Source organism: Neolamprologus brichardi, chromosome 6 (genome assembly GCF_056152115.1).
Source record: "Neolamprologus brichardi isolate AB-2024 chromosome 6, ASM5615211v1, whole genome shotgun sequence".
Classification (NCBI taxonomy): domain Eukaryota; kingdom Metazoa; phylum Chordata; class Actinopteri; order Cichliformes; family Cichlidae; genus Neolamprologus; species Neolamprologus brichardi.
Window position 1 is genome coordinate 17,777,353 of NC_142109.1, and position 26,018 is coordinate 17,803,370.

General features: G+C 40.6%; 2 protein-coding genes across 2 annotated transcripts in view; both read right to left on the reverse strand.

Annotated features, from left to right (window-relative positions):
• Positions 1-8,145: 8,145 nt before the first annotated feature.
• The window catches only part of gpr83 (G protein-coupled receptor 83), a 30,872-nt gene continuing 12,999 nt past the window's right edge, over positions 8,146-26,018 (reverse strand). The window contains exons 3-4 of the mRNA XM_006787202.3: positions 11,757-11,890; positions 8,146-9,188 (exon numbers count right to left, since the gene is read on the reverse strand). Coding sequence (XP_006787265.1) covers positions 8,471-9,188; positions 11,757-11,890 — 852 coding nt within the window. The 3' untranslated portion in view covers positions 8,146-8,470. The remainder of the gene's footprint in view (positions 9,189-11,756; positions 11,891-26,018) is intronic.
• Positions 24,124-25,091, reverse strand: LOC148102520 (zinc finger BED domain-containing protein 4-like). The gene is made up of 2 exons (XM_087842374.1): positions 24,751-25,091; positions 24,124-24,616 (listed from the first exon to the last, which is right to left on the reverse strand). Exons 1-2 carry the CDS (start codon positions 25,089-25,091, stop codon positions 24,124-24,126), a joined length of 834 nt encoding a protein of 277 aa, XP_087698500.1.

A 26,018-nucleotide genomic window follows, 5' to 3' on the forward strand; every position in this document is an offset into this window, starting at 1 on the left:
TGAAGCACTTTTTTATGAGTGAGCTCTGTTGTTTGTGCCTTTTTAAAAGCACATTGTGTTTAATAAAAAGTTGTTAAATTGTTAGTGTTGTTACTTTCATGTTTTCTAACACTTTTAGCTGATTATAATTTACTGGGCAAACAGTTTAAAATTATTTGTAAGTGTATTTCCCACAGTATTTTAAAAATATTGAAGATTTTAAGTGTTATTTCGCATATTATAAGTTAGAAAATATGAAAAAGTTTGAGTTTATTTCCCACATCGTATGAGTTGCAATATGTAAAATATTTTGAGTGTATTTCACACCTTAATTAAGTTGAATAATATTGAACATTTTGAGTTTATTACTCCCTAATTATAAGTTGAGGAATATCAACATTTATGAGTTAACATTGAGGTAATTTAAGGCAACTGCAAATATAATTTTTATTTTAGTTAAACTTAAAACTTTTAAAAACATCACTCAAAAATTGTTGTGTAATCTGTTACACAACAATTTTTGAGTTCTGTGAACTTATTAGGTTTTACAGTGTGAGTGCTTATCAGTATCAGTATATGTATGTGTTTGCGTGTCCATAGTTCAGCTGAGACAGTGTCCTTTGTCCTGCCAGGCTAAGTAAACAGTCTTCCAGCCAACCCATGTGGCCTTGCATGGAATGGGAAGGAACAGACTCAACACAGTCGTTATCAGGGAGTTTTTGTTCAGCTCCGGCCTTGAGCCCACAGCTGTCGCCGAAGGGGTAGCCGGATTATGATGGTAATCTTTCTTTCTTTGCCAACTCATGAGAATTTCAAAGCTGTTCTTTAAAACTCCGACACTGGTCTCTCAATCTCCTGTTGGAGAACCGCGAGCTTCCCGATGATGGTATCAAACTGGTGTTTTCATTCTTTTGCCCAAACAGCCGATTCTGAGAACTGCAGTGAGCCGTTCCGCGATGCAATCCAACTTTCACCCAAGGGTGTTATTTTGAGCAGGCCTCTCCTTGATGTATCCCAATATACGTTCAGAAGTGTTATTCTGAGTATTTACGGCAGCTGTAAGCATCTCCAAGGTCTTAACCATTCTGCTTTCGAGCCCGTTCTGAGAAGTCGCGCCTCGTCCCATCGTTTCAATCCCAGCGAACAGCCGGTTCCGCTGTCTTAATTCTCAGATAAGTCAGGGTCAAGCCAGCTCCGATCAGCAAGAACCCTGTTATCATGGTTCCAAATAGGTAGATATCTTTAGCGTCCTCGATCGACAGTCCCACCAGGCACACGACCCTCCATTTCTGCCACCCGTCCATCGTGTATCCGGCAGGGAAAGTCCCTCCAGGGCACTCGGGCTCTCCCGAGCCCAGACTTCTCGTTGAGAAAAGGGTGTCAATAGCATTCAGAGACCAGTTGATCAAATCCATAATTCTCTTTAGGTTTTAGAAACAGACTGTGAGAGTGTGTTTCAGGGAAAAGTAATACAAAAAAAAACACGAGACTAGACAAGGACATAAGCAGGGAAGATAAGGGAGAGGAGAAAAAGTGTGTCCGCCTCCTCCGAGAGCCAAAGAAGAGAGGCTCTCGGATTATTATTTTTGAAGATGCATTTTATCTAAATTGCCTTTTTCCGACACTGCATGCAATACAATCATAATCCGAGCCGCTGTTTTATTAAACGGAGGACCCAAATGAAGGAAACAGGAGGCTGGAACACTGAATGCTTTAATGCTGAGCTGATGAAACTCGTAAATCCAGGGAAAACACGAAAAACTGAAAGGTAAAGGTGGGAGGGAGACACAATAACAAACAAGCAAGGAATAAACAGAGCAATAAAACACAGATAGTGATGTCAAAACATAAAAATAAGAACCAATACTGTGAAAAACAAAAGCCATGACAGTTTTTCTTGCCTTTTTCCAAAAATGAAAACAAGAACACCCAGAGAGCACAACACAAAGTGCAAGCGCTATCCTAAAGCTTTGATGTTTTGTGCTGATTTTAGCACTGGTAATATGGAAATGTAGTATATATTCATCTTTTTGTGTCATTATAAAGTTGTATTGAAAACATAATGTTTTCAAGAGCTCAAACGCAGAAAGTGCTCATTTTCTCTTAATGACTAATATATTATTTTAAAGTTTGGAGATGATAGACTGGAAACTAAAGCTTTTACCTAACTCCTGTGACTGTGATCTGTGATCTATGATCATGAAGCATTACATACTAAATTTGTGTATTTTATTATCTTTACCCATATGACTGGAGAAGAATTAGTTGAAATCTTTGGCTTCTATAAGTTGTGAAAAGTTGAGATTTTAAGATACATTCATGCAGTGTTTTAATTTTAAAAACTTTAAGGTGTCAATGTGACATCAGTGAGACATACTGAGACATAAAGTGTTGCACAGCTCTCTGCATGCCCTTTCATATGATATCTTGCATGATTTTTCAAGGTTAACTTTGACCATGGATGCTAACAATGAAAGTCAATGTCAAACGCTTAGCCAAACTAGTAGGTACCCATGTCCCTCAAGTGAAGATGGTCCAAATTTTTACTGATCTTCACATTTGGCTTAGCCTTGACCTGATTTTCACCTAAATTCACCTCAGTTCAAACCGTTATTGATATCTACCATCACTCAAATGTTTAAAAATGATATCTTGAAAACGGCGAATGGACAGACAGACGAACAAATGGAAACGATTACACAGAACCTCCCTTCCGGGATAGAAAAAAATCAATCTGAATCTTCAGTGTCAAGTTTAATTGTGCGTGTTTAATATACAGTATTTTATGTCATGGAGGCCACACTTTTACAGAGGACAGCCAAATAAACAGCAAATCCATGCCCCACGTTCCTGAAACATTCGGACAAAATAACAAAACATTATTAATACAGACAGAATACAGTGGCTTGCAAAAGTATTCGGCCCCCTTGAACTTTCCCACAATTTGTCACATTACAACCACAAACATGAATTAATTTTATTGGAATTCCACGTGAAAGACCAATACAAAGTGGTGTACACGTGAGAAGTGGAACGAAAATCATACATGATTCCAAACATTTTGTACAAATAAATAACTGCAAAGTGGGGTGTGCGTAATTATTCAGCCCCCTTTGGTCTGAGTGCAGTCAGTTTCCCATAGACATTGCCTGATGAGTGCTAATGACTAAATAGAGTGCACCTGTGTGTAATCTAATGTCAGTACAAATAGAAGAGGTTGTCAGAGGTTGTCTAAGAGAATACTGGGAGCAACAACACCATGAAGTCCAAAGAACACACCAGACAGGTCAGGGATAAAGTTATTGAGAAATTTAAAGCAGGCTTAGGCTACAAGAAGATTTCCCAAGCCTTGAACATCCCACGGAGCACTGTTCAAGCGATCATTTAGAAACGGAAGGAGCATGGCACACCTGTAAACCTACCAAGACAAGGCCGTCCACCTAAACTCACAGGCCGAACAAGGAGAGCACTGATCAGAAATGCAGCCAAGAGGCCCATGGTGACTCTAGACGAGCTGCAGAGATCTACAGCTCAGGTGGGGGAATCTGTCCAAAGGACAACTATTAGTCGTGCACTGCACAAAGTTGGCCTTTATGGAAGAGTGGCAAGAAGAAAGCCATTGTTAACAGAAAACCATAAGAAGTCCTGTTTGCAGTTTGCCACAAGCTATGTGGGGGACACAGCAAACGTGTGGAAGAAGCTGCTTTGGTCAGATGAGACCAAAATGGAACTTTTTGGCCAAAATGCAAAACGCTATGTGTGGTGGAAAACTAACACTGCACATCACTCTGAACACACCATCCCCACTGTCAAATATGGTGGTGGCGGCAGCATCATGCTCTGGGGGGGGCTTCTCTTCAGCAGGGACAGGGAAGCTGGTCAGAGTTGATGGGAAGATGGATGGAGACAAATACAGGGCAATCTTGGAAGAAAACCTCTTGGAGTCTGCAAAAGACTTGAGACTGGGGCGGAGGTTCACCTTCCAGCAGGACAACGACTCTAAACATAAAGCCAGGGCAACAATGGATTCGTTTAAAACAAAACATATCCATGTGTTAGAATGGCCCAGTCAAAGTCCACATCTAAATCCAATCGAGAATCTGTGGCAAGATCTGAAAACTACTGTTCACAAACGCTGTCCATCTAATCTGACTGAGCTGGAGCTGTTTTGCAAAGAAGAATGGGCAACAATTTCAGTCTCTAGATGTGCAAAGCTGGTAGAGACATACCCTAAAAGACTGGCAGCTGTAATTGCAGCAAAATGTGGTTCTACAAAGTATTGACTCAGGGGGCTGAATAATTATGCACAGCCCACTTTTCAGTTATTTATTTGTAAAAAATGTTTGGAATCATGTATGATTTTCGTTCCACTTCTCACGTGTAAGCTACTTTGTATTGGTCTTTCACGTGGAATTCCAATAAAACTGATTCATGTTTGTGGCTTTAATGTGACAAAATGTGGAAAAGTTCAAGGGGGCCGAATACTTTTGCAAGCCACTGTACATTTCTGCCTGCGAGGCAGCAAACAAACCACAACAAAGCTCATTCAAATCAAGCAACAGGCCACAGTTTTTCTTTTGCATACAATAACACCCAACATCAACTGTACACACGTTACTATTTTCACCTACTGGAACATTAAAAAAACGAGGGAGCACAATATTTATGTTAACGCTGAACACAAAGGTTTTTTGGCCGCCTGTGCTGACGCCGAAATGTCACATCAGGCAGAGTCTCAGAGTGCCCGAGAGTAACACTAAACCGTTTCACTCAGCAACGCTGGTGCACAATGTTATACCATTCAAAGCTGAAAGCATGACACATATAATCTCACTCAAAATACTTTGTTTCACCTGTGATTGCCATGACAACATAGCACAAAATGTCTATGCAATGTTGTGGTGCTGCAATAACATGCTCTCAGCATGTGTGTAGATGATGGAGATTAGGTTTAATAGGAGACGATGAATCTAAATACAAAGCTGAACAGCTGGTGAGGATGCGTGACCACCACATATTATAATTAATGTGCACAGTTTGCCTCCTTTCATTGCCAGAGTAACGCTAATACCTACCAAAGGTGCAGACATGAATTATGGCTGTGAATGCATCAGAAAGTAAGTATATGGGTAAGTTCAATACAACATTGAGAATATTCAAGGTTGATGTGAGTTTTTCAGATTGTATGACTGTCTTTGAATGTGCATCACTGAGATTATTGGTGTCTTTTAACCTAGTCTCCATACTTTCTACCTGTCTACCTGAGATTAGCAAGTGATTTCTTTCTCTTTTTTCACAATTTCAGTGCATATGTTGACTTAAACATGTAAGCAATACAAAAGGAAGGAGATTTCTTGTTTAGACAAAAGTGGGTATAAATATTGGCAGGGAAAATGGCGAGCTTTAAAGAAGACGGCTGACACAAAAACACATCAAGATAAAATCAAGTTAAAAATAAATCCAAAGCACAACCAAAGGAGCAAAAACTAAAGGGAACACAGAACAAAAAAAACAGGTAAGAATCACAGGAGAGAAATGAAGTCAGGGACCACAGAAAAGAACGAGGGAGAGGCTGTGGTTGCATTTGAATGATCACTTTTGCTTCTGAAAGTTCCTGAGTTTAGTGGCCCAAAAACATCTAAATGCCATCTATAAAAAGAGCTGATCCAATTCTCTACTAACCAAAGGCTGTCCAGTGCTTTTTTGTTAGCTATTTTAGCATACGATCCACTGGACCTACTTTTGTTTACATGACTCATGTAAACAAATGATCAGTGTGATCAATTAGGAATGCCCATTATCATGTAAACTGGCTGCGTGTTTTCCATCTTGTGCCAAAACTTGCTGATATGCTGATACAGTTATCTGTGTGTTCACAGGACTCTATGCAGTGCTGTGAAAAATTAAGTACAGCCTCACTGCTTCCATAAGAATTAGAAGGGTAAGAACAGCCAGGCATCGCTAGCAAGTGTGATCACCTTTATTAAAGCAGCAGTTTTGGCAGTTTGTTTTTCTGGAGGATTCAGGTGAGGTCAGACAGTGCAATGCTTAAGGAAAAAACAAAAACAAGAACTACATCTCATGTTGATAGGTTAAATGTACAATTGTACAAGTGCAATCAGAAAAAGACTTTTAGAGAGAAGAGGTTTAAAATGAACATGACAGCACAGCTTAGGTTTACAAAATTGCATCTGAACAAACCATAAAACGTTTGTTCAGATGCATAAAAGAACATAAAAGAACAATGTCTTTGGATAGATGAGACCAAAGTGGAGATATTTGACTATGGTGTGCAGCACCATGTTTGGAGAAAGCCAAACACAGCATAACAACTAGAAGAGTAATGTTTTAGGCTTCTTCTGCAACCACAGGACCTGGGAGTATTGCAGTCACTGAGATAAACCATGGAGCAAAGTAAAGCTAACTTGATAATATATTTATTATAATGTCTAAATGAACAATGAAAACGTCTGAAATTGTTACCATTTGTTCCAGAAGAGTGTTTCGTACACACAAATGATTTGTTTGTGTTCCTCGACCTGATTGAAACGCTTATATATGAGGTATTGGATCCGAGGAACAACAAAGATGAGAAAAAGACATAAAGTAAAGGCAACGTGAAAGAACCCATTAACAAAAAGACGGGAAATTGAATAAACCAAGAGAAAGAGAAGCAAAGACAGACAGAAGAACACACACATGTAAGAAAACACAGATGAGAAGCATTAACAACATCCTGCAAAGTGTTTTGCTTGTGCTGTTCACAACTGTCACCCTATTGGGACGACCGTGGCTCAGGGGGGTGGGGAGCAAATCTGTAACCGGAAGGTCGCCGGTTCAATCCCTGGTCATTGTGTCCTTGGGCAAGACACTTTACCCAAGACACTTTACCCTACCGCCTACTGGTGTTGGCCAGAGGGGCCGATGGCGCGATGTGGCAGCCTCGCTTCTGTCAGTCTGCCCCAGGGCAGCTGTGGCTACAACTGTAGCTTGCCTCCACCAGTGTGTGAATGTGAGAGTGAATGAATAGTGGAATTGTAAAGCGCTTTGGGTGCCTTGAAAAGCACTATATAAATCCAATCCATTATTATTATTGCACAACATTTTTTATACGAAAAGCATGAAAAATGCCAACAAAAAGTGATGTCGCAATTTCCATATTTCAGTTCGCCTGCGCCCCCCCTGCTTTCAGTCCAAATAGATAGTTGGTGTCTAGTGGACATCCCAGGCTCCGGTTGCATAGATAACCCTCACGTGCATGCATCTCTTCTCATCAGTCTGTGGCATCCTTCAATTTCTACAAGGCTTTGTCAGCATTAACTGTTACAGTTGTTTCCCAGCCATCGCTTCAATTCGCCCATGGTTTCTGGTCACCGCGCCGCTGCCATATTCATCATTATTTGTCCCCACCCCGACCCCCCACCTACACTGAATACACCTCCTGCTGCATGAGATGGATTTAATCATCGTCATCATCGGCCTCACACTGTGCGGTGTCTACTGGAGCATTGCAGTGAATATGAAAGAAAAAGAAATATGGGATGAGAAGTCTTCTAGTTTGAAAATTTAAGAAATCAATCAAAAGGTTATTAATGATAACTTTTTTCATTTCCTGTTTTGACCTGTGTATGCATGAGACAAACATAACATCAATTTCTCGTCATGTCACAGTGCTATTTAGATCTTTGATAGTTTGTTTTTAATGTTTTCACCTCTCACAACCCAAAATCACTTTTGGATTAATTCAATTTCGGGTGTAAGAAAGATAAAAATTGTTTATTTTTTCCCCTCTGTGCATATTCTACAAATGCTCTGGCTAGATGACAGCAAATCAAAGGAAAACCAAGGAAAAATACTGCAGCAGGATGGATTTCAGGTGGTCTGCGGATAAATATGAGGATATTTTCACGCTAAGGTGGGTTCGGTTTCCCTCTGAGAATCCATCCTTGTGTCCTGAATGGTAAACCAAGATTGTTAAGACATATCTTACAGCAACTGATCCTGTTAAACTTGAACATTGTTTTTCTTTTTTCACAGAGACTGAACTTCATTGCTACCCTGCCAGCCAGTCTGTGAAGGTTTTCTTGTTTTTTTCCATCACAATACAATATAAAAAGACGTTTAAGTAACGTGATGAATGTTTTATCCATTTGTCAAGGCTCGGGGACATTGTTTTTTAACAAACATCAGGAAGGGAAATTTTCACTGGCGTGAAAAGAGAAAAAGCGTGTGTGAATGTGGAGCGGTTGCTTTATAAGCTTCAGGGGAGAAAAAGGGTCACATCTTTCAGCAATTCACAGTCACCACAAAAGCCTCTCCACACCCTGCTGCTTTTGAAATTACTGGCCCAGACATACAGATCTGAGATTACCAGATGTTCTGCCCTATTTGATGAAGCCCTAGAAGAGATTTAACCTCAAAAGGCAGGACATCAGTTAGGCTTGGGGCTTAAGAGGTTAAACAACTCAGTTCAGTCCAGGATTGTCTCCAGTCAGCTCACAGCAACAATGGGCTCCACTGAGAGGATGTCGGTCCTCCCTGTGAGCGCCTGCCGGGCAGTGAAAAGCACATGTGCATCTTTCAGGTTGTGGGACTGACTTGAAGAAGGGTGACTCTGCTGTGAGGAAGCTTGGACCGGGTGTGACCAAACGTTCCTTGGCCTCGAGGAGTCCTGGTTGTCGGGCCAGGCAGTTCTGTGACATGGAGCGTGAGGTACTGCAGGGCGAAGCTCCGGGTCCAAGCCGACCACTGCCCGTCGTCTCTTCCTGCACCTGTCAACGAGGAGCTGGAGCTCCTGGCGGAAAGTGGGGTTCAGACAGCAGTAGATGAAAGGGTTGTAGCAGGTGGAGCTCATAGCTAGCCAGTGAAAGCAGAAGTAAAGGGCATTAGAAGAATGGATGGCCTGGCTGGACAGCAGCACCACATAGCAGTTGAGGGGAAACCAGCAAACGGCAAACACTCCGACCACCAGAAGCAGCATCGCCAGTGTTCTCCGGCGCTTCCTTCTCTGTGTGGCATGCTGAGCAGTTGTGGTGTCACCGATGGCATTGTGGCGCCACAGTCTACGGGCCACTATGGTGTAGGAGGCAGTGATGATGAGGAGGGGCAGCAAGTAAAGCAATATGAAGGTCAACAGGTCAATGTACTGCCAATAGACATCTGATGGCTCTGGGAAGTCTGGGACACACAGGCTTCGCTCTTTCTCCTTACTGTCAGGAGAAAGACAGAAAAGACAGAAAATACTACAGTACTGTGCAGAAATCTTTATATTTTGTCAGGAAAAATGGGAAATAAGTACAATGATTTATCAACATGTGCAAACATAAATGGAAATACAGATTATATATGGCAAAAAAAAACCCTGAAGCTGTAAAATTCTAACCAGCTTCTAAGTCAATGATTGACTGTATGACCACCTTTCATTAACCCAGCCTGAACTCTCTGGGCAAGGTTTTTCTCATTTCAATAAGTAGTCTTCAGGAATAGTTCTCTGGGCTTCTTGAAGGACATTCAAAACACCTCTTTGGATGTTGGCTGTTCTGTCACCGTGATCCCACCCTGCTTCAATAATGTGGATGCCTGGGCTCTGGAGAGGCCAATCCATGACTTACAGTGTTTTTCTATAAGTCATCGATTTGAACCCAACATTTCTGATTGGGTTTCTTGATTTTCAGTCCAGGTCTGGTGTAATGTGGCATACCAAATCACCCTTATCCTTTCAGTAAGAATGGCTTCTTGACAGCCACCCTTCCATTTTCTTATGAGGTTTCAGTGAACTTCAGTGAAACTGAAAGGGACACATGCATCTCTCTGGTCATGAACAGTAAAGCAGCAGGTCTTTGTTAGAGATTTTCCTATTTCTTAAGGACTTGACACTCATCTGCTGTAGATGGGTTTTTTTTTAGGCCTGCCACTTTTATTTTTAACTCTTATCCAGTTTCCACATTTTTTTAAGGACACACCATGAATCACATTACTAGTTCAAAAATAGTCGTTTATGTCTGTCAAATATTATTATTTTTGCCATTTTTAACTAATTCAATTAAAGAAAATAAAACACACGATGCACTTATGTGACAGGGTGCTGGTTAAAATAAAATAAAATAAAGTTCCTAAAATTTCAATTGAAAATTGGTTCTTTGTTTTTAATGTCTCTCATGTATAGATACACTTCTGGGTCATCTGTTGAGTAAGGTTCCTTTATATGTTTGAATGATTCATAGTACAGTGTTAAGTAACAAGTACAAAAACATTCCTCTGAAAATGGTCAGGTTCAAGGACTGGACTGAGTGAAAAATCAGCCAGAGTCAGAACCAGACACGGAGAAGCTGCATTCAGCTTTTATGCTCCATATATCTGGAACAAACTCCTGGAAAGCCTCAGATCAGCTGAAACACTCGGTTTATTTAAATCCAGGTTGAAGACTCACCTGTTCTCAGCTGCATTTGAATAAAAATAATAATAATAATAATTTTTTGTTTGTTTTTGTTTTTTAATGTCTCTGTAAAGCACTTTGAATCACCTTGCTGTTGAATTGTGCTATATAAATAAACTTGCCTTGCCAATATCCAAATAAAAACTCTGAAGGACCTTCAGAAACCCTGGAGAGCTATTGCTCAAAACCACTTTAAATTTACAAGAAAGTCTGACTGGTGGTGCAGCTCGAGCCTTTACCCAGTACTGTATATTAATAATCATTGGCTATTGTTATTTCATAGAGAAGTATGAATTTTAAAAAAACAACAACATTTGTCTCTGATCCACTGAGTTTATTAGTTCATAGTTATTTTAAAGTTATTCTAGTTCTTCATTTTTCATTGTAATCTGATGTTTTTTTAAACCAAAGAGTTATTCATCATATTGTGTATGACTTTTTAATTTTATACTATAATTATGGATGAACATTAATCAGAGCAGGAAATATAGGGTACAAGTGCATATATTAGTAATACTTAAGCCACTTCCTCCCCTTTAATCAGACATGAGTGCAGGGGGAAGGGACCTCTGACAAATATCTGCAAACATTTCTTTGGTTTTATCCACATTAATTTGGAGGAAAAACTGGTCACACCAGTTAATGAATTCATTAAGAACTCAGCCGTGATCTTGCTTCACACCCTACAGAAGGCTCACAACCACAAAGTATTTGGTATATTTAAGGGCAAATCTTCATCTATGTTTGCTCTGAATCTCACTAGTATGTAACTCAAAGCCCAGTGGAATTTGATGCTCTTTGTTAAAAGGTCAGAGAGCAACCACACTGTGTGTAAAATGCATATAAAAATTCGATAAGAGCCTAAAACTGGGTGAAAAGGGAAAGTGCACAGATAAATACATTTTCACAGAGTAAAATACTAAGAGATAAAAAAAGAAATTCTTTGTATACGATTAATTTCTGCTTGTACACACTTTGAATTCTGAACTCTGGGAACGTGTGACTTGTTCTCAATTAACTAATCAGTCTCCTTTGTAGATATGACTCCTGTGTAGCTCTTCCAATTTGCCAGACTGCTTTTGTGCTACCAAGTTGAGCATTTCAGTTTTCATTTTGCTTCTTTGACTTTGTTGTGTCGACTTTTGGCCACTGTTTTCGCCTACTTTCTGTAACTCTTGTGACTAAGTTCGTTCTTTTTAAATCGTTTTTGGGTTTTTTCCCTTTAAATCTGACACAGAGCAAACCTGTTCCACATCCATCAGCATATAAAGTAAAGAACCTCCATCTCCATAGCTAACCTCACTGAATTGTGCCTCTACATAATGACTGTGATTCATTTTACCTGTATGTAAAGGTCAGGAGTTTTTGGTAGATTGCATGTGGGAGGGAGAAGCAGCTGGCCATTATCCAGATGACGGCGACCCAAACACCACCTTGTGTAGGAGACATGCGAGGCCTCAAAGGATGCAAGATCACCTGAGAATCACCACACACAGATCAAAGTCAGTGCAAATGCATACACTCCAGATCAATATCAATCACCAGTCTGTGCCCAGGGAAGTAGAAAGAAAGATTAGAGTATGTTTTTTTACAAGCGTGGCTCCAACTAGTCGAAAACAGCGTAGTATTGCAGTATAACCAACTGCTGTTTCTCAGCCTCTGGCTGTTTTTGTTTGTGCCATACTACAAGCCAACTACAGTGTGGAACATAATAAAATGTCACAAGAGGAAGGTCTCGGTGTGTATTTAGTGATGAGTGATGTGTGAGTGAGGAGGCAAAATGTCCCTGATACACAGATTAGTCAGGAGAGCAAGGGAAAAGGGAAGGAAACAAAAGCTTTTTGTTCACTTCAGTTCAATATTAAAAATACTGGCCAGAGACTGTGCCTTCTCCACAACAAAAAGCATGACATAACTGTTGAAATACACTTTTTTTCCTCCTTGAATTAAAGTTTTATTTTGGTCAAGTTAGGCAGTCACACTGCCTCTTGGTCAAAAAGTCCTTGCAAAGTGTACAGAGATGGTTTGGCTCATTAAGCTGCTGCAAACACAAATACAGTCCCACTCAAAATAAGGATCGTGTCCTTCTTGCTTTATCTTGGGACCCATATTATGGAGATTCAATGTGTTTCATAAAGACATGCCAGCTGGGAGCAAATCTCTAATTTTGGCTCATCAAACTAAAGTTGTTCGTGTTTCTCGGCCCGAGCAGTTATAATTGTCCTGTTCTCCCCCGGCGCTGGTTTCCGTGCGGCAATTCAACAATGAAGGCCTGATTTTTACAATCGCCTCTGAACACCTTACGTTTGGATGTGCCAGCTAATTAAACTCTGGGAAGTATTTATGTGAGCTCTACTCTGTGGTGATTGGCAATTTCTGAGCCTGGTAGCTCTGATGAAGTCCTTCTCTGCAGCAGAGGTAATTGTTGGTATTCGTATCTCTAATATCACTCCCTTTTATTTGATGTTTTTTCGGACCACACCCAAAGAAACTTTCATAACTGACTTTTTCCACACTCACTGACTGTTACGTCTTAAAATACCAATCAACTGTCTATAGTCTTTGCATATTTTAAAGGCTCTTTTTAACTACTGTGGTTAAGCAGAGCTTAAATGTGCTGTATACCCAGGAGTTATGGCATAACTAATGGATCCTCTGCACCACTTACTGGACATACAACTGAACACTTTCTCTAATATATGCTTCAGCTCCACTGCTGCAAGGATACATAGAGAAAATCTACACCATCTAACACAATAATGCCTGTATTCATTTTAGACCCAAGCTCTTCATTATGTCATATTTAAATTTCGGTTTGTTTTGTCACTTTTTCAACAAATGATTTTTTACCCAATTACACCATCCTTCCTCTTATCCAATTCCATTGAAGCCTTTCCCCGCTGTCATAGGGCGAGATGAGAGGTACACCAATCTGCCAGGGCTAACTCAGAGACATGCAACCATTCACACTCACATTCACGCCTACGGCCAATTTAGAATTGCTGATTAAGCTAAACCCCACTCTCCAGTTTCTCCAGCTCCAACTGTGCAAGCAGCAAGTGCACAGTACCGTGCAAACTGGATTTGAACCTAAGACCTTGCTGTGAGGCAAAAAGGTCTTCTTACCCCCAAACTACATCTTCAGTGTAATTTGTTTACCTTTCTTAGCTTTTTTTACTCTGCGATGCATTAATTTTTTATTGCCACAGTAACTTTCTAGATTTTTGGATAAATAAGCCATTTTAGTATCATTAATGTGGACTGAGACCTTCTGAAATAGTATTCAAACACCTTCAGTTTTTGACTAATAAAATCTTACAGGCAGTTTAATACAATAAAAAATGCCGTCAGTCAGTTCACTTTTCATCTACTGCTGCCTGCTAGTCCTTCCAGATGATTCATCAGTGAAAGTAAAGTCATCCCATGGTGCCACCTGCAGACTCTGCAAGCATCCTTTTTTTTTTGTCATCACTCTCATGCATACAGATGTCAATAAAGTTGCAGTATTTGTACTTCAGCATTTAGCGAGTACCACTGAAGGGGTGTGAGTAAAGACTTATGTAACGAATGCAAACGTGCATGGGACAGTAAGCACAGGTCTTACTGGCTGTTGTGCAGCATTGTGGTAACGTTGACACAGATGTGGTTACTTAAAGATGAGGTCATGAGTAGCAGTAGAGACATAAGAAGTAGAAAAAAAGTTTAAAACTATATTTTGGGCAAAGTCTGCATTTAATATTATATTTTTTTAAATCAGGTTTTACTGGGTAGTCTGTACACGTGTTTCCACTTTCTTTTGACCACTGAAATTAAAGTTAATTTAGATAATGTCTCAAAATAGCTTCCAGAATAAGTGCCTATTTCATCATGGCTAATGAGTGCCAGGACAAATTCTACCTTTGCACTAATTTTATTAGTGCTTGAAAAGATGGCAACTTCTTTAGGTTCACCAAGGCATTTCACCTTTCATCCATGAGCCAGAGCAATAACTGTTGGAGAGTCCTGGGTATTTGAAGCCCAGTGAGGATTATCCCCCCATCTTATTAACACAGGGGACAGACTCAAAATACAGTCTTAGCTCACAAAGGTTTATTGGACAAATCACTAAGCTGTTCTGATTCTCTTAAGAATCTTTTGTCTTTAGAGTGAAGGTAAGATAAATAAGTCTTCGGATTTTTGAGATGTGAATTGTGGATGGTCTGATGGAACAGCAAGCAGGCACCCAGAGAGGCAAGGTGAGCAGCATGGAGCATGGCTATGCAGGTGAGTGTGGCTGGGGTCTTGAGTGAAACTTGGAGGGGATGCAGGTAAGTAAGAAATCAGGTTCACGGAGTTAACTCCAAACAGGCAACCAGAAGGCAGAGGGAGAAATGAAATTAATAAATGTAAATAACTCTGATGGAAAGCAAACATGGATAGCCTAATTATCACCATGGGAGGTGTAATGATCTGACAAAGATCTGCCATACTTCCAGCTATTAAATACTCTGGATGATGAGGAGACTCAGAACAAGGAATCAGAGAGAGGACCATGCCTGATGACCCATGGAAGCATTTTCCCACCACTTCGCCTGTGTGGAGAAAAAAAACTAAAAAAATCAAGTGAGAGGAAAAGGAAGACAAACATAAAAACCCTGAGGCTTCCCAGACAATGACACTCTCTGGAGGTGGTCCATCACACGAGCCGAGGTTTCACTAGGGCTAAAGTGTACAGCCTCATTAGGAAACTTGCCTCATTCGACAATCATTTTAGCTACCGAGGTCAACCGAGGCAGATGTGAGTAAGGGTTGAAATGCCTGGAAACAGATCTCAAAACTGCACTGTAGGTGTCAGAAGTCACCAGTTCAACTATGATCATTCACAGTGGTCATAGATTGCCACCTTAACTCCTCTCTGTCATCGTGGTCCAAAATTTGAGCACTGACATCCTTGAAAGAGTATCCTTTCTCCTTTGAACTGAAGAAGCCTCTTGGATGAGAGGAGAAATGTCTATATGGACATACAGAGGTCCAGTCTTTTTAAGCACTGACTTAATAGCACTCAGCCATGACAGTTTATGTAACATACAACATGATGCAACTGACTAAACCCACAAAATGCAGTAAACCTTAGAACCAGTAGCAGCACAGGTCAGTCAGTGGAAAACTAATTTACCAGAGTTCACAATATAAAAATATTATGTCACTTATTTCCAAGTGAGTCATTCCCCCTCTCCACTGTAAAACCGGGACTTCACACACCTGCCACGTCTCACTGCTGGTTATATGCCACTGTATCCCAGCAGTACCACTGAACTCACTTGTTAACTGAAAGTAAATACTAGTCACAGTCTTATAAAACTGGTTGAGACATTGTCACATGGTGGCTATTTTAGGCAATCCAAAAATATTTTGCGTTGTTTAAAGAGAACCTGTTACATCGAACTCCACATGTTTATTCTCACGCTGTACTGCAGTAGCGCTGCATGATTCACAGGTCAAGATAATCTTTATTTATGTCATACTGGGCCTTCATTCAGCTGCCCTCCATCTAAGTCAGCAATCTCCTGATTTGACGAACATCAGAAATAGAAACAGCATTTGAACAGCAGGCGTATAGGGCACATAGCTTTCAAGTCTTTAGTACTGCTCTACCATGTGGGTACTAAATTAAAAAGTCTGAATAACCCTTGAACTAACAGGCATACTCAAACTTATGACTGCACAGCTCCTATCTTTCCACAGCTGGGAGCAAAGTTGGTGACAAAGAGAATGGCATATAAATTAATGATTGAATTGGGCAGCACGGTGGCACGGTGGTTAGCACTGTTGCCGCACAGCAAGAAGGTCCTGAGTTCAATTCCACCATCAGGCCGGGGTCGTTCTGTGTGGAGTTTGCATGTTCTCCCCGTGTTTGCGTGGGTTCCCTCCGGGTACTCCGGCTTCCTCCCACCGTCCAAAGACATGCAGCTTGTGGGGATAGGTTAATTGGATAATCCAAATTGCCACTAGGTGTGAATGTGCGAGTGAATGACAGTGCGAATGGTTGTCTGTCCCTGTGTGTTAGCCCTGCGACAGACTGGCGACCTGTCCAGGGTGTACCCCGCCTCTCGCTCTATGACAGCTGGGATAGGCTCCAGCGCCCCCCGCGACCCTGAAAAGGATAAGCGGAAGCGAATGGATGGATGGAATATTGCAATTAGAATGATAAAGCACTGTTGAGATCTAATAAAAGTTGAAATACTACATTCATTTAAGTGCATTTAAAGCAAAAACAAGAACCACAAGAAGCTTGTGGTTTTGTTAATTAAGAAGAATATTACAGAGGGTAATTTTTAGACTCCCTCAGCTTCATCAGTGAGATATATAGAGTCACGATTCAGAGAAAAAATATACTTCAGAATCATTTCACTAGCAGCATATGTCACATTTTTTATCAGAGCTGTTTTTAATAATGTGCCCTAAAGTTACTAAGATGCTGTTTATACTTTTCATGATGTAGAGGGTCAATATACATGTCCAGTGGTTGTTATGGAAGCTTAACTGGATTTCAGGTGGTAAAAGTCCATAAACAAAATGTATATAAACAGATAACTCCAAGTTTTAGCACTGTGATGATTCACTGCATCGTAAGCAGGTCTGTTGGCCCTGTATACACACTTTTAGGGGTCCATTAGCGGAGCTGATCAGGTTTTCAGGTATGCAAGTGTGATCCTTGAATGACTCAGTGACCACAGATGTTAGAACTGCTGGTTTGAAGTCATTAATGCAGGGTCACATGTATGTTAATGGATTCTTTGAGGCAGTAAGCTGCAGAGCACAGAGACAGAGAGAAGCTGAATATGTTAAATAACTCATGAGCCAGTTCAGCAGCACAGTCTGATCTGCTGCTTTGTTTTTAGACAGTAGTCCAAAAGTGGCCCTTGCTGTCACGTTCCTGGGTCTGTTGACCCAGCGTTTTGAGTTTTAGTTTATTTGGATGATATGTTTGAGTTCTTTAGGGTAGCTAAGTTGTTTATTAGTTTCCCTTTGTGTTTTCTACCGCTGTATTTAAGTTTCCCTCTCCCTTTGCCCTTTATGTGTTTCATGCTGCGTGTCTTATGTTGTCAAGGTTATATTGTCTTGTCTGTGTCTCATGTTTCCTGTTATATTTTGAAGGTCTGTGTCCTATGTCAGTGTAGTCAGCTTTGCTTCCTTTGTCTCGTTATGTCAGACCAGTGCCAGCTGTTTCCCCATGTGTTTCCACTTCCCCTAATCACCCTTGTGTGTATTTAGTCTGTGTGTTTCTGTTCATTCCTTGTCAGGTCGTCTGTTGTTCACGCCAAGGTTTCCATGTCATGTTTCATGTCTAGGTTTTTCTTCTTGTTTATTTAGTTCTCCCAGTTTAGGTTGATGTTAGTTTACTTCAGTTTGCCTTGCCCTTTCTTTGTACCCTTTTACCAGCCTTATTAAACGGCTCGCTTTTTGTTAATACTCAAGCTTTGGTCCAAGTTCCTTCGTGTCTGCATTTTGGGTCCACTCTTCACAATTAATACAGTCTGCCACCGCCAGACTGTGACACCTTGCTGTCTCTTCATGCCTAAAAATAAGAGACAGAGTGAGCATGGAGTGTGTTATCTTTGTCCTGGATTGGTGAGTGAACATTGGTCCTTTAGATCTTTTCTCTCCAAGTTATTCTTGTGCCGACTGCTGCAATAAATAAAAAGCACGAAGACATGTCTCTATTCTGTGTTAACATAAAAATTCAAGGCTAACACTGCTCTTAGACATACTCCAGTCACAGCCTTGTCCTTTGCAGGTTTTTTTAAAAAAAAATGTCTTAGAATTGGCCCAAAGTGTAAGGAAAAACGCTTTAACCATTTAAAGCTATGACACTTCTACTGGCTGTAATCAACAGGTATACACACTTCTGTGATTTCACAGAATGCTTGATGTCTCTGCCATCAAATTCTAACAGGCCTTTAGTATGATACCTACCAATAAATCACGTTTCCCTGAAAAGAACAGGTAAAGCGGATAGTGTGTTTTCACCTCTCGCCTCTGCCAAGTCTTTCTTTATTCACATTCATGTGTTCCAAATGTACAGAAAGTGCCTCTTGGAGTTAATCTTTCACATTACCAAAATCCGAATGAAGTGGAATATAAACTCAAATAATATAAACAACAATTTGTTACTCAGAGCCAATAACTAAACATTTTCCACATAGGTTGACAGGATTACAGTAATGCTGATTTGCACTTTGATAAAAGCACATTTGTGTCGTGGGAAACCCTGCAGAAATATGGCAGAGATAGTCACTGTAATCTTATTTCTGCTAACTTTAAATAATTATTGGAGACACCTGCAAAATAGTCTGAACTCGTCAACTTATTTATATGTACAGGATTGGTGCTGTAGAAACAAAACTGCTATTGCCTACTAGCACTGCTACTATTGACAAGTCAAGCATAGAGTGGGTCTGGGAGATGCCAAGGCAAAAACTAGATCCAGGTTCAGCAGGTTCAGACTTCCCTCTCACTGGCTACCTCCAAGGCATTTCCAAGCCAGCCGAGAGATGTACGCTCTTTAGCTTATCCTGGGTGTGCCCCAGGGCTTCCTTGCAGCATAACATGATGAAAACAACTCAAATAGGAGGCACCTTGGAGGCATCCTTGTCAGATGCCCAAACCACTTAAACTGACTCCTTTCAATGTAGAGGAATAGAGGCTCCACTCTGACTTGTTCACAAATACCAAGCTCCTCGGCCTATATTTTGCCATTTCAGTTTGTCAATCTTGCGCTCATCTCTCTCTTCACTCATGAACAAAACCTCAAACGGTCCACCTGGGATACCATGACCTCAGAATTTGAGATGCTAACTCTCATCCCATTTGATTCACCTCCAGCTTGCAAACCTCCCCAGTGTGACCTGGAGTTTGCTGCTTATTGAAGCCAGCAAAACCACACCCCCAACAGGATACCAAGAATGACACGGTCAAATGCCTTCTCCTTGATGTGGCAGTGACAAGTGTGAAAAGTGACTCTACATTTACACTTGACTCAGTAAGTAGGATTTTGAGACTGAACAACCTCATTGATAATATCTTATACCTCTAGCATACCTCTAGAAAGTTTTTGCTGTACATGAAAGTGTGTGGATATGATCAAAGCACCCCTTAACATCTCCACCAATAAGCTGTGCAGTATTACTGACAGAAACAGGCACAATATTGGAAGGAATCTGGAAAAGCCTGTTAGATGACGGGGGAAGCGGGCTCTTCCTCTTGCAGTCTGCCATGACAACAACTTCCTCGCTCCTTTGCAGCCGTTTACTTTCAGGTACATCTCGTCTTCTTTGTTTAGTCCCAGCTTGCTTCCCACAAACAGCTCATCTCCTCATGCTACACTGCACCACCAATTCTATTAGTCGCATGTCTTGTAGACTGTGGATTAGCTCATGACCAACAAGGAGAGCAGATCCTGGACAAGTCCAAAAGAATCTGTACCAGGCCCCTAACGTAAGGTCTGCGAACAGGTTACATTTTGCCCCGAAAAGAACAAGTAAGGTATATAGTGTGCTTTCCTTTTTTGGCTTCTGCCAAAGTCTGAAGACAAAAGCTAATACCACACTAAACTGTTGTACTCAGGAGGAGGTGGTGCCCCCTTGTGGTGTAACTTGGGATATCACTCCATGAAGGATCTGTGAGTACAAGAAAATAATTATTAGAATATAATGTGTTAAATTTGCTTAGATGAGAGGGTCCAGCAATAGATCAGAGGAATAGGAAAGGATTTGTTTGTGTGTTTTAGTTTGGTTTAGCTGTAGGCTTGAGTGTGTGTGTAATTGTGTACAGGGAAAGGAATTTATGGACACTGGGGGTCTGCCTGTCATAAAAGGAGACAGGAAGCTACAGTTGGGGATTGCTGATGCTGATGCTTGTACCTTTAATAAAAACTCAGAATTGTTATAACTTAGAAGCAGGTTTGCAGGAGACTCTCCGCATGCTTATCTGTAAATTTAAGACAATAAGAGGCCAATGACCCAGTGGATGCAGAGTGGGGGTCTCAGTGTTTGTAATATGTTAACTCTGTTTTGTATGTTGTCTAAAGGAATTTGGTGTAGCTTGGGTGAGGAGATTACTTTTATGACCGGCAGGAAGTCACGTACACACACACACACACACACACACACACACACACACACACACAGTGCTTTGACTATTACACTCACACACCCACATGCACACTCACTCACGTGCACTCACACATACACACGGGTACGCGCACACAGTCACTCACGTGCACTCACATAGACACACGGTACGCACACACACAGGCACTCACGTGCTCGTGCATACACACACAAACACAGAGTTTGCAGTACACCATGGGGGTTTTATGATGGGGTCGCTTCTATAAAGCTGATTGTAACAAACAAAGAAGTGGAAGATTTGCAGAGGGACACCGGCCTTGCACATCTCCCCTTCTAGAAGATGCATGCTTAACTGAAGATGAATAAAGGTTTTGTGAAAATGACTACTGAGTCCGGTGCCGTCTCTGGATGCCTCGAGGAATAAAAAAGAACCGGGGTGAAACTGATTTTGTAACAGATCTATCACTGAATCCAGGAGTTAGGACCCTTATTTAACAACATTACAAATGAAAAAAATTTAAAGCATTTAAAAAATAAGTAAAGCGCATAATGTGACCACATATTACTCTGAGTTATAAAATTCACCAGCACTGACAGCACACTGAGAGACGCACACTGTAGCTGTGTCCCACCCTCATATTTAATATTCATTCTAATCAGGTTTTGAATGTTTGATGTGTTCACACAGGAAAATGAAAAAAATAAAATGTCCTTAGGGCACTCACTGTGCGTGCATGCTAAGTACTCTTTTAATTTAACTTTTTGAGATGGCTTTGATGGACACTAGGCTCCCATAATGCACTACATAAAGGAAACTAGATGTCTGATGTTTGAAAAGCTCCAGTAACAAACATTGCAGCCATTGCCCATTTTTACAGGGAGTGACATTTTAAATCCTATCTGACAGTGAAAGCAGACATTTTTATTTCATTCTTCCTTTTTTCAAGAATAAACAGAATAAGAAACCTGTTGGTTGTGCCTCAGGACACACACTCAGCAAATTGTTTATTTGTTTGCATTCATTTCGCATTCATGGACACGAACTGTCACATTTTTCGGTGAGAGTGGGCACAAGTTTGTAAGTATGCATTTCCACAGGAAGCAGAAAAAGCAGGGGCCATCACCATGGAAACTAAGACAGCAGAGCTTTAAAAAAAAAAAAAAAAAAAAAAAAAAAAAAAAAAGCAACAACTGTTTTTTAATCCAAACCATGATCTTTTAACTAATAATTTGTTTTTATTGCTTAACTCTTTAAAGCATGAATCATGACATAATTGTCAGAAAATTTTAATATTTTGAACCATCTGAGAAATTTCCATGAATGACTTTTCATTTGCATTGTATTTGCTACATCTGGATTATTTTTTTTTAATTCTTTAAAAATGTATTACGCAATTTATTTTGGTTTTTCAGGAGGGGGAAAAAAAAAATCACACTGATGATGAAGTCTCAAAAACTCACGAAAAAAACTGTATGTATCAAATATGGTACACTAAGTGTTAAGGAGTTAAATCAAACAAGTCAACAAAAAACAGTATGTCTTTTGTTTATTTACCACTTAATAAAAATATAGGTAACATCTAATCATGAATCTTGAACTACTGACCTCAGATTTAATTAGAGGGCTACTTATTAGTCTAGTCAGCATCATGGCTGAACTTCACTGTACTTCTTAATGAAAGCAAATATGTAACCCCTGCAGCAGTTCTGTCAGGGCTCTGTGTGCGGGCAGCGTAGATGAGGACCCAAACGCAGGACTCGGAGACTGAATTGTAACTGAAAACCTCAGCTTTATTGCTGGCGAAGAAACAAAACATGAACTGAAACAATGAACACGAGGAACAGAAATACACAGGCACAATCTGAGGGTACGACACAACAGAGAGCAAAGGCAAACACAGGGGAGTAATCAGGGAATGGAAAACAGGAGGGAGACACAGCTGGGAGAGATTAGGGCTAATGAGACAGGGGGAGCGAACCTAGACACACTGACATAAGACATAATCCCTCAAAATAAAACAAGAAATAATTCACAAAGATGCAGACTAAGAAACACGGGCAGAGTTAAACCTAAACGAGAATAAGCTGGAACATACTAAATCATCATCATCGCCTGACAATAGATTAAGAAAATAACCAAAAATACAAAATCAAACCAAAACATGAGAACTCAAAATGCTGGATCAAAATGACCCAGAACCATGACAAGTTCCTTGTCATTTGACCACTGGGCTTTTTAGGCTGGGGTTTGTCCAATATAGCTTGAAATGCATTTCCTGAAAGTGACTCGTGACAAGCCTTTGAATGTCGGGTCCTTATTCTTCTGTGTTTGTATGAATGAAGTCTTCAGCAGGGTCTCTCTGATATTTCACTTTTGACAGCTTTCCTTTTGTTTCTAGAAAAAATTGGCATTTGTTGTTGTTCTTGTTGTTGGTTTTGCCTTGGAGACCCCTAGGGTTTTTTGTTATGCCTTTTCTTGTTTTTTTTTGTTTTCATATTTGTTCATGATCATTTTCTTACATGTTTTTGTTAATTGGCATTTTCTGAAATAAAACAATAACAGAGTTGGTGGTGAATTAGGATCTGTTATGTTACTTCCTGCAACACACTGGAATCCAAGTTAAGGACTTAATAGTCTGCTATACGGTGTCCTGTATGGGCCAGCTTTGACCCATGAGCCACAGTTGATACACTATTGATTTAAATTTGACTGAGCTGCGAGTAAATATTGTAGTAGGTAAGTTTGACTAATTGACTAATTGGTTGTTGTTTAAAATACCAGGATTTGCTGGAGAATTTTCAAGGTTCAGTCTGCGCTATAGAAACTAACAACGCTTATTGTGCTTAAAATTCCCAGAAATTACAGTTCAGTTTGTTCATTTCGACCTTTTGCAGCTATTTTGAGTCAACTGTGTAAACATTTTTAGTTACAAATGTTAAATGCTTGAGCACTATCATTAGGGATGCAACGATACCAATTTTTTCAAACTGATACGATACCGATCCTTGGATGTGAGTACTTGTCGATACCGAGTACAAAAAACGATACGTCTACCACACACACACAGAAAAATGCAATGAATTGGAAGACAGATTTTATTTTATTCTCTGTCAATAAAAAATATTAATAAAAATGACCACAAAAATTAAATTTCAAGCGAAAAATAAACACTTCTCTTAAATTATCGCAGTGTCCACATTGAAAACAAACAAAATAACAAAAGTGTTTTGGAGTCTCCAGCTTTCAGACATAACATTAATGAACCTATTGCAGAGTATCCACATTGTAATTAAAAAAAATAAAATAACTGAACTCTTTGGGTCTCTTTCCCGCTTTCAGATTGAAAAATAAACACTTTTCAGAATTCACTGTTCAGAATAAAACAAATAAAACTTAGGTTTCAGAATAAAATAAACACTTTTGTTAAATTATTGCACAATGTCCATATTATATCCAAACAAAAATAACAGTGAACTATGTGGCACTGTCTACAGCTTTCAGATTCACATAACATTAATGAACCACCTATTGCAGAGTGTCCACATTTTCATCAAACAAAAAAACCTCAGTCAGCAAGCAATGGTGTGACCTCCGAACTAAACTGTTTTTGGGAAAGTGAGAGGCAGGTTCTTTTTGATGAAAAGAATCATCTCTGCATGATCAGCTGTGAGCCTGCTGCTTTCATTCATGTGTGACACTGAGCTGAACAGCCTTTCACTATCTACACTTGTGCATGGTGCTGAAAGGTATCTGCCCGCCACTTTAGCCAGGTTTGGGAACCGCACTTTATTAACCATCCAGTATTGTAGAGGTTTGTCTTCTCGTAAAATTGCGGCCTCTCCAAGATATGTCTCTAACTCTACACTAGAACCTACCGCAGCTCTGCCCACCAATGCTGATTGCTGCTCATCTGCAATTTCATCAAACATGCTGTCCAGACTAGTTGTGGGCTGGTCACTGCGTGCTTTTCTTGAAGGTAGTTCATTCAGGTCATGATCCTCCTCTCCAGGCAACCTTAGCAGCTCAAGTTTTAGCATCTCCTTGGCATTTGCAGCAGTTGTGCTGCTGGAGAAGAAACGATTTTTATATCTAAAACAGAGAAAGAAAAAAGTTAGCTGACAATAGGTTTGCTTACCATTTTTTTTTTTTTGCAGTAACACAGTTACATACACAGTCACATTCACATACAGTCAAACAGTTACACACACAGGCACAACACTCACCTGGGATCGAGTAGCGTGGCGATGCTATAGAGTGGGTTTTCCTCCACGTCAGTGAACCGCATCCTGACAGTTGCAGCCAAGGTTCCCTTCATTACTTTGATCTCATAGTCCTCGTCAGTCTCCCTTGTTAGAAATCTGTGGAGCACAGTGACGGCTGGAATGACATCTGCAGCCGTGGCATCTGAAGAGCTGACTTTTCGAGTTAACTCCTCGAATGGACCCAGAACAGATATCACCTTCTCCAGCAGTGTCCACTGGTGAGTCGTGAGCATATCAGGGAGTCCATGTTCAGACACAAATATTCCCAGAGCCCGTTTCTGCTCGATCAATGACTGTATCATATAAAAGGAGCTGGAAGCCGCTTCGCGGGCTGGTTGATCTGTAATTGAATGTCCTCCAGACGGGAGCTGGCCAGAGCAGAATGTTTAAAATGTCCAACTATTTTGCAGCCAACTGCCACCGCATCAGCAACACTCTTCTGTGACAGAAGGCCCTCATGAACAACCAGCTGGAGAGTATGAGCAGTACAAGGTAGGCTGGGCAGCTCAGCATAACTCATGGCCTTTATCATATTTCTTGCGTTGTCCCGGAGCACTACGTGGACGGACGTCTTTGGTATGTCCCAGGTTTGAAGCATACTATCGAAAGCAGTTGCGATGGTTTGGCTGGTGTGCGAGCCCCTGAGTGACTGTTACTTGATGACAAACAAACTTCTCATCAATCCACTGCGCCGTTAAACTGAGGAGCGACATCGGGGACACACTGCTTGTCCAAATGTCGGTAGTGAAACTTAAGGCTGAAACCTCCTGCAAGAGGTTATGCACGTGTTTTTTTACCTCAAAAAGTTTTGGTAGCATTACGTCTGTGATGTATGGGCGGCTGGGAATCTCATATCGCGGCTCGAGTATGCTGAGAAGACGGCGAAATCCTACGTTTTCCACGACCAACAGTGGCTGGTCATCCAGAGCGATAAAATGAGTCAGAGCCTCTGTTATTTTAACTGCTCGTGGATTTTCTCTTGACTTTTTTCATTGCTTTTCCAAAACCTGAGTTAAAGTGGGCTGTTCTGGTCTTGCGTTAGCCTTAGCAAACTCTGTGTACTCCAGAGCATGATGTGTCCTCAGGTGTTTTATTAAATTGCTTTTATCGAACGATGTACTCTCCTTCCCTCCCCTGGACATCTTACTGGTACACAGTTTGCACTCGGCCTTGCTTCTGTCATCTTCACAAATTTTGAAGTAAGTCCACACTGATGACATTTTGTTTAG

Coding starts and splice junctions, on each gene's coding strand:
- LOC148102520 (XM_087842374.1), bottom strand. CDS start 25,091: ATGATACAGTCATTGATCGAGCAGAAACGGGCTCTGGGAATATTTGTG. Junction 24,617..24,750: donor GCCACGCTACTCGATCCCAG/GTGAGTGTTGTG, acceptor TCTCTGTTTTAG/ATATAAAAATCGTTTCTTCT.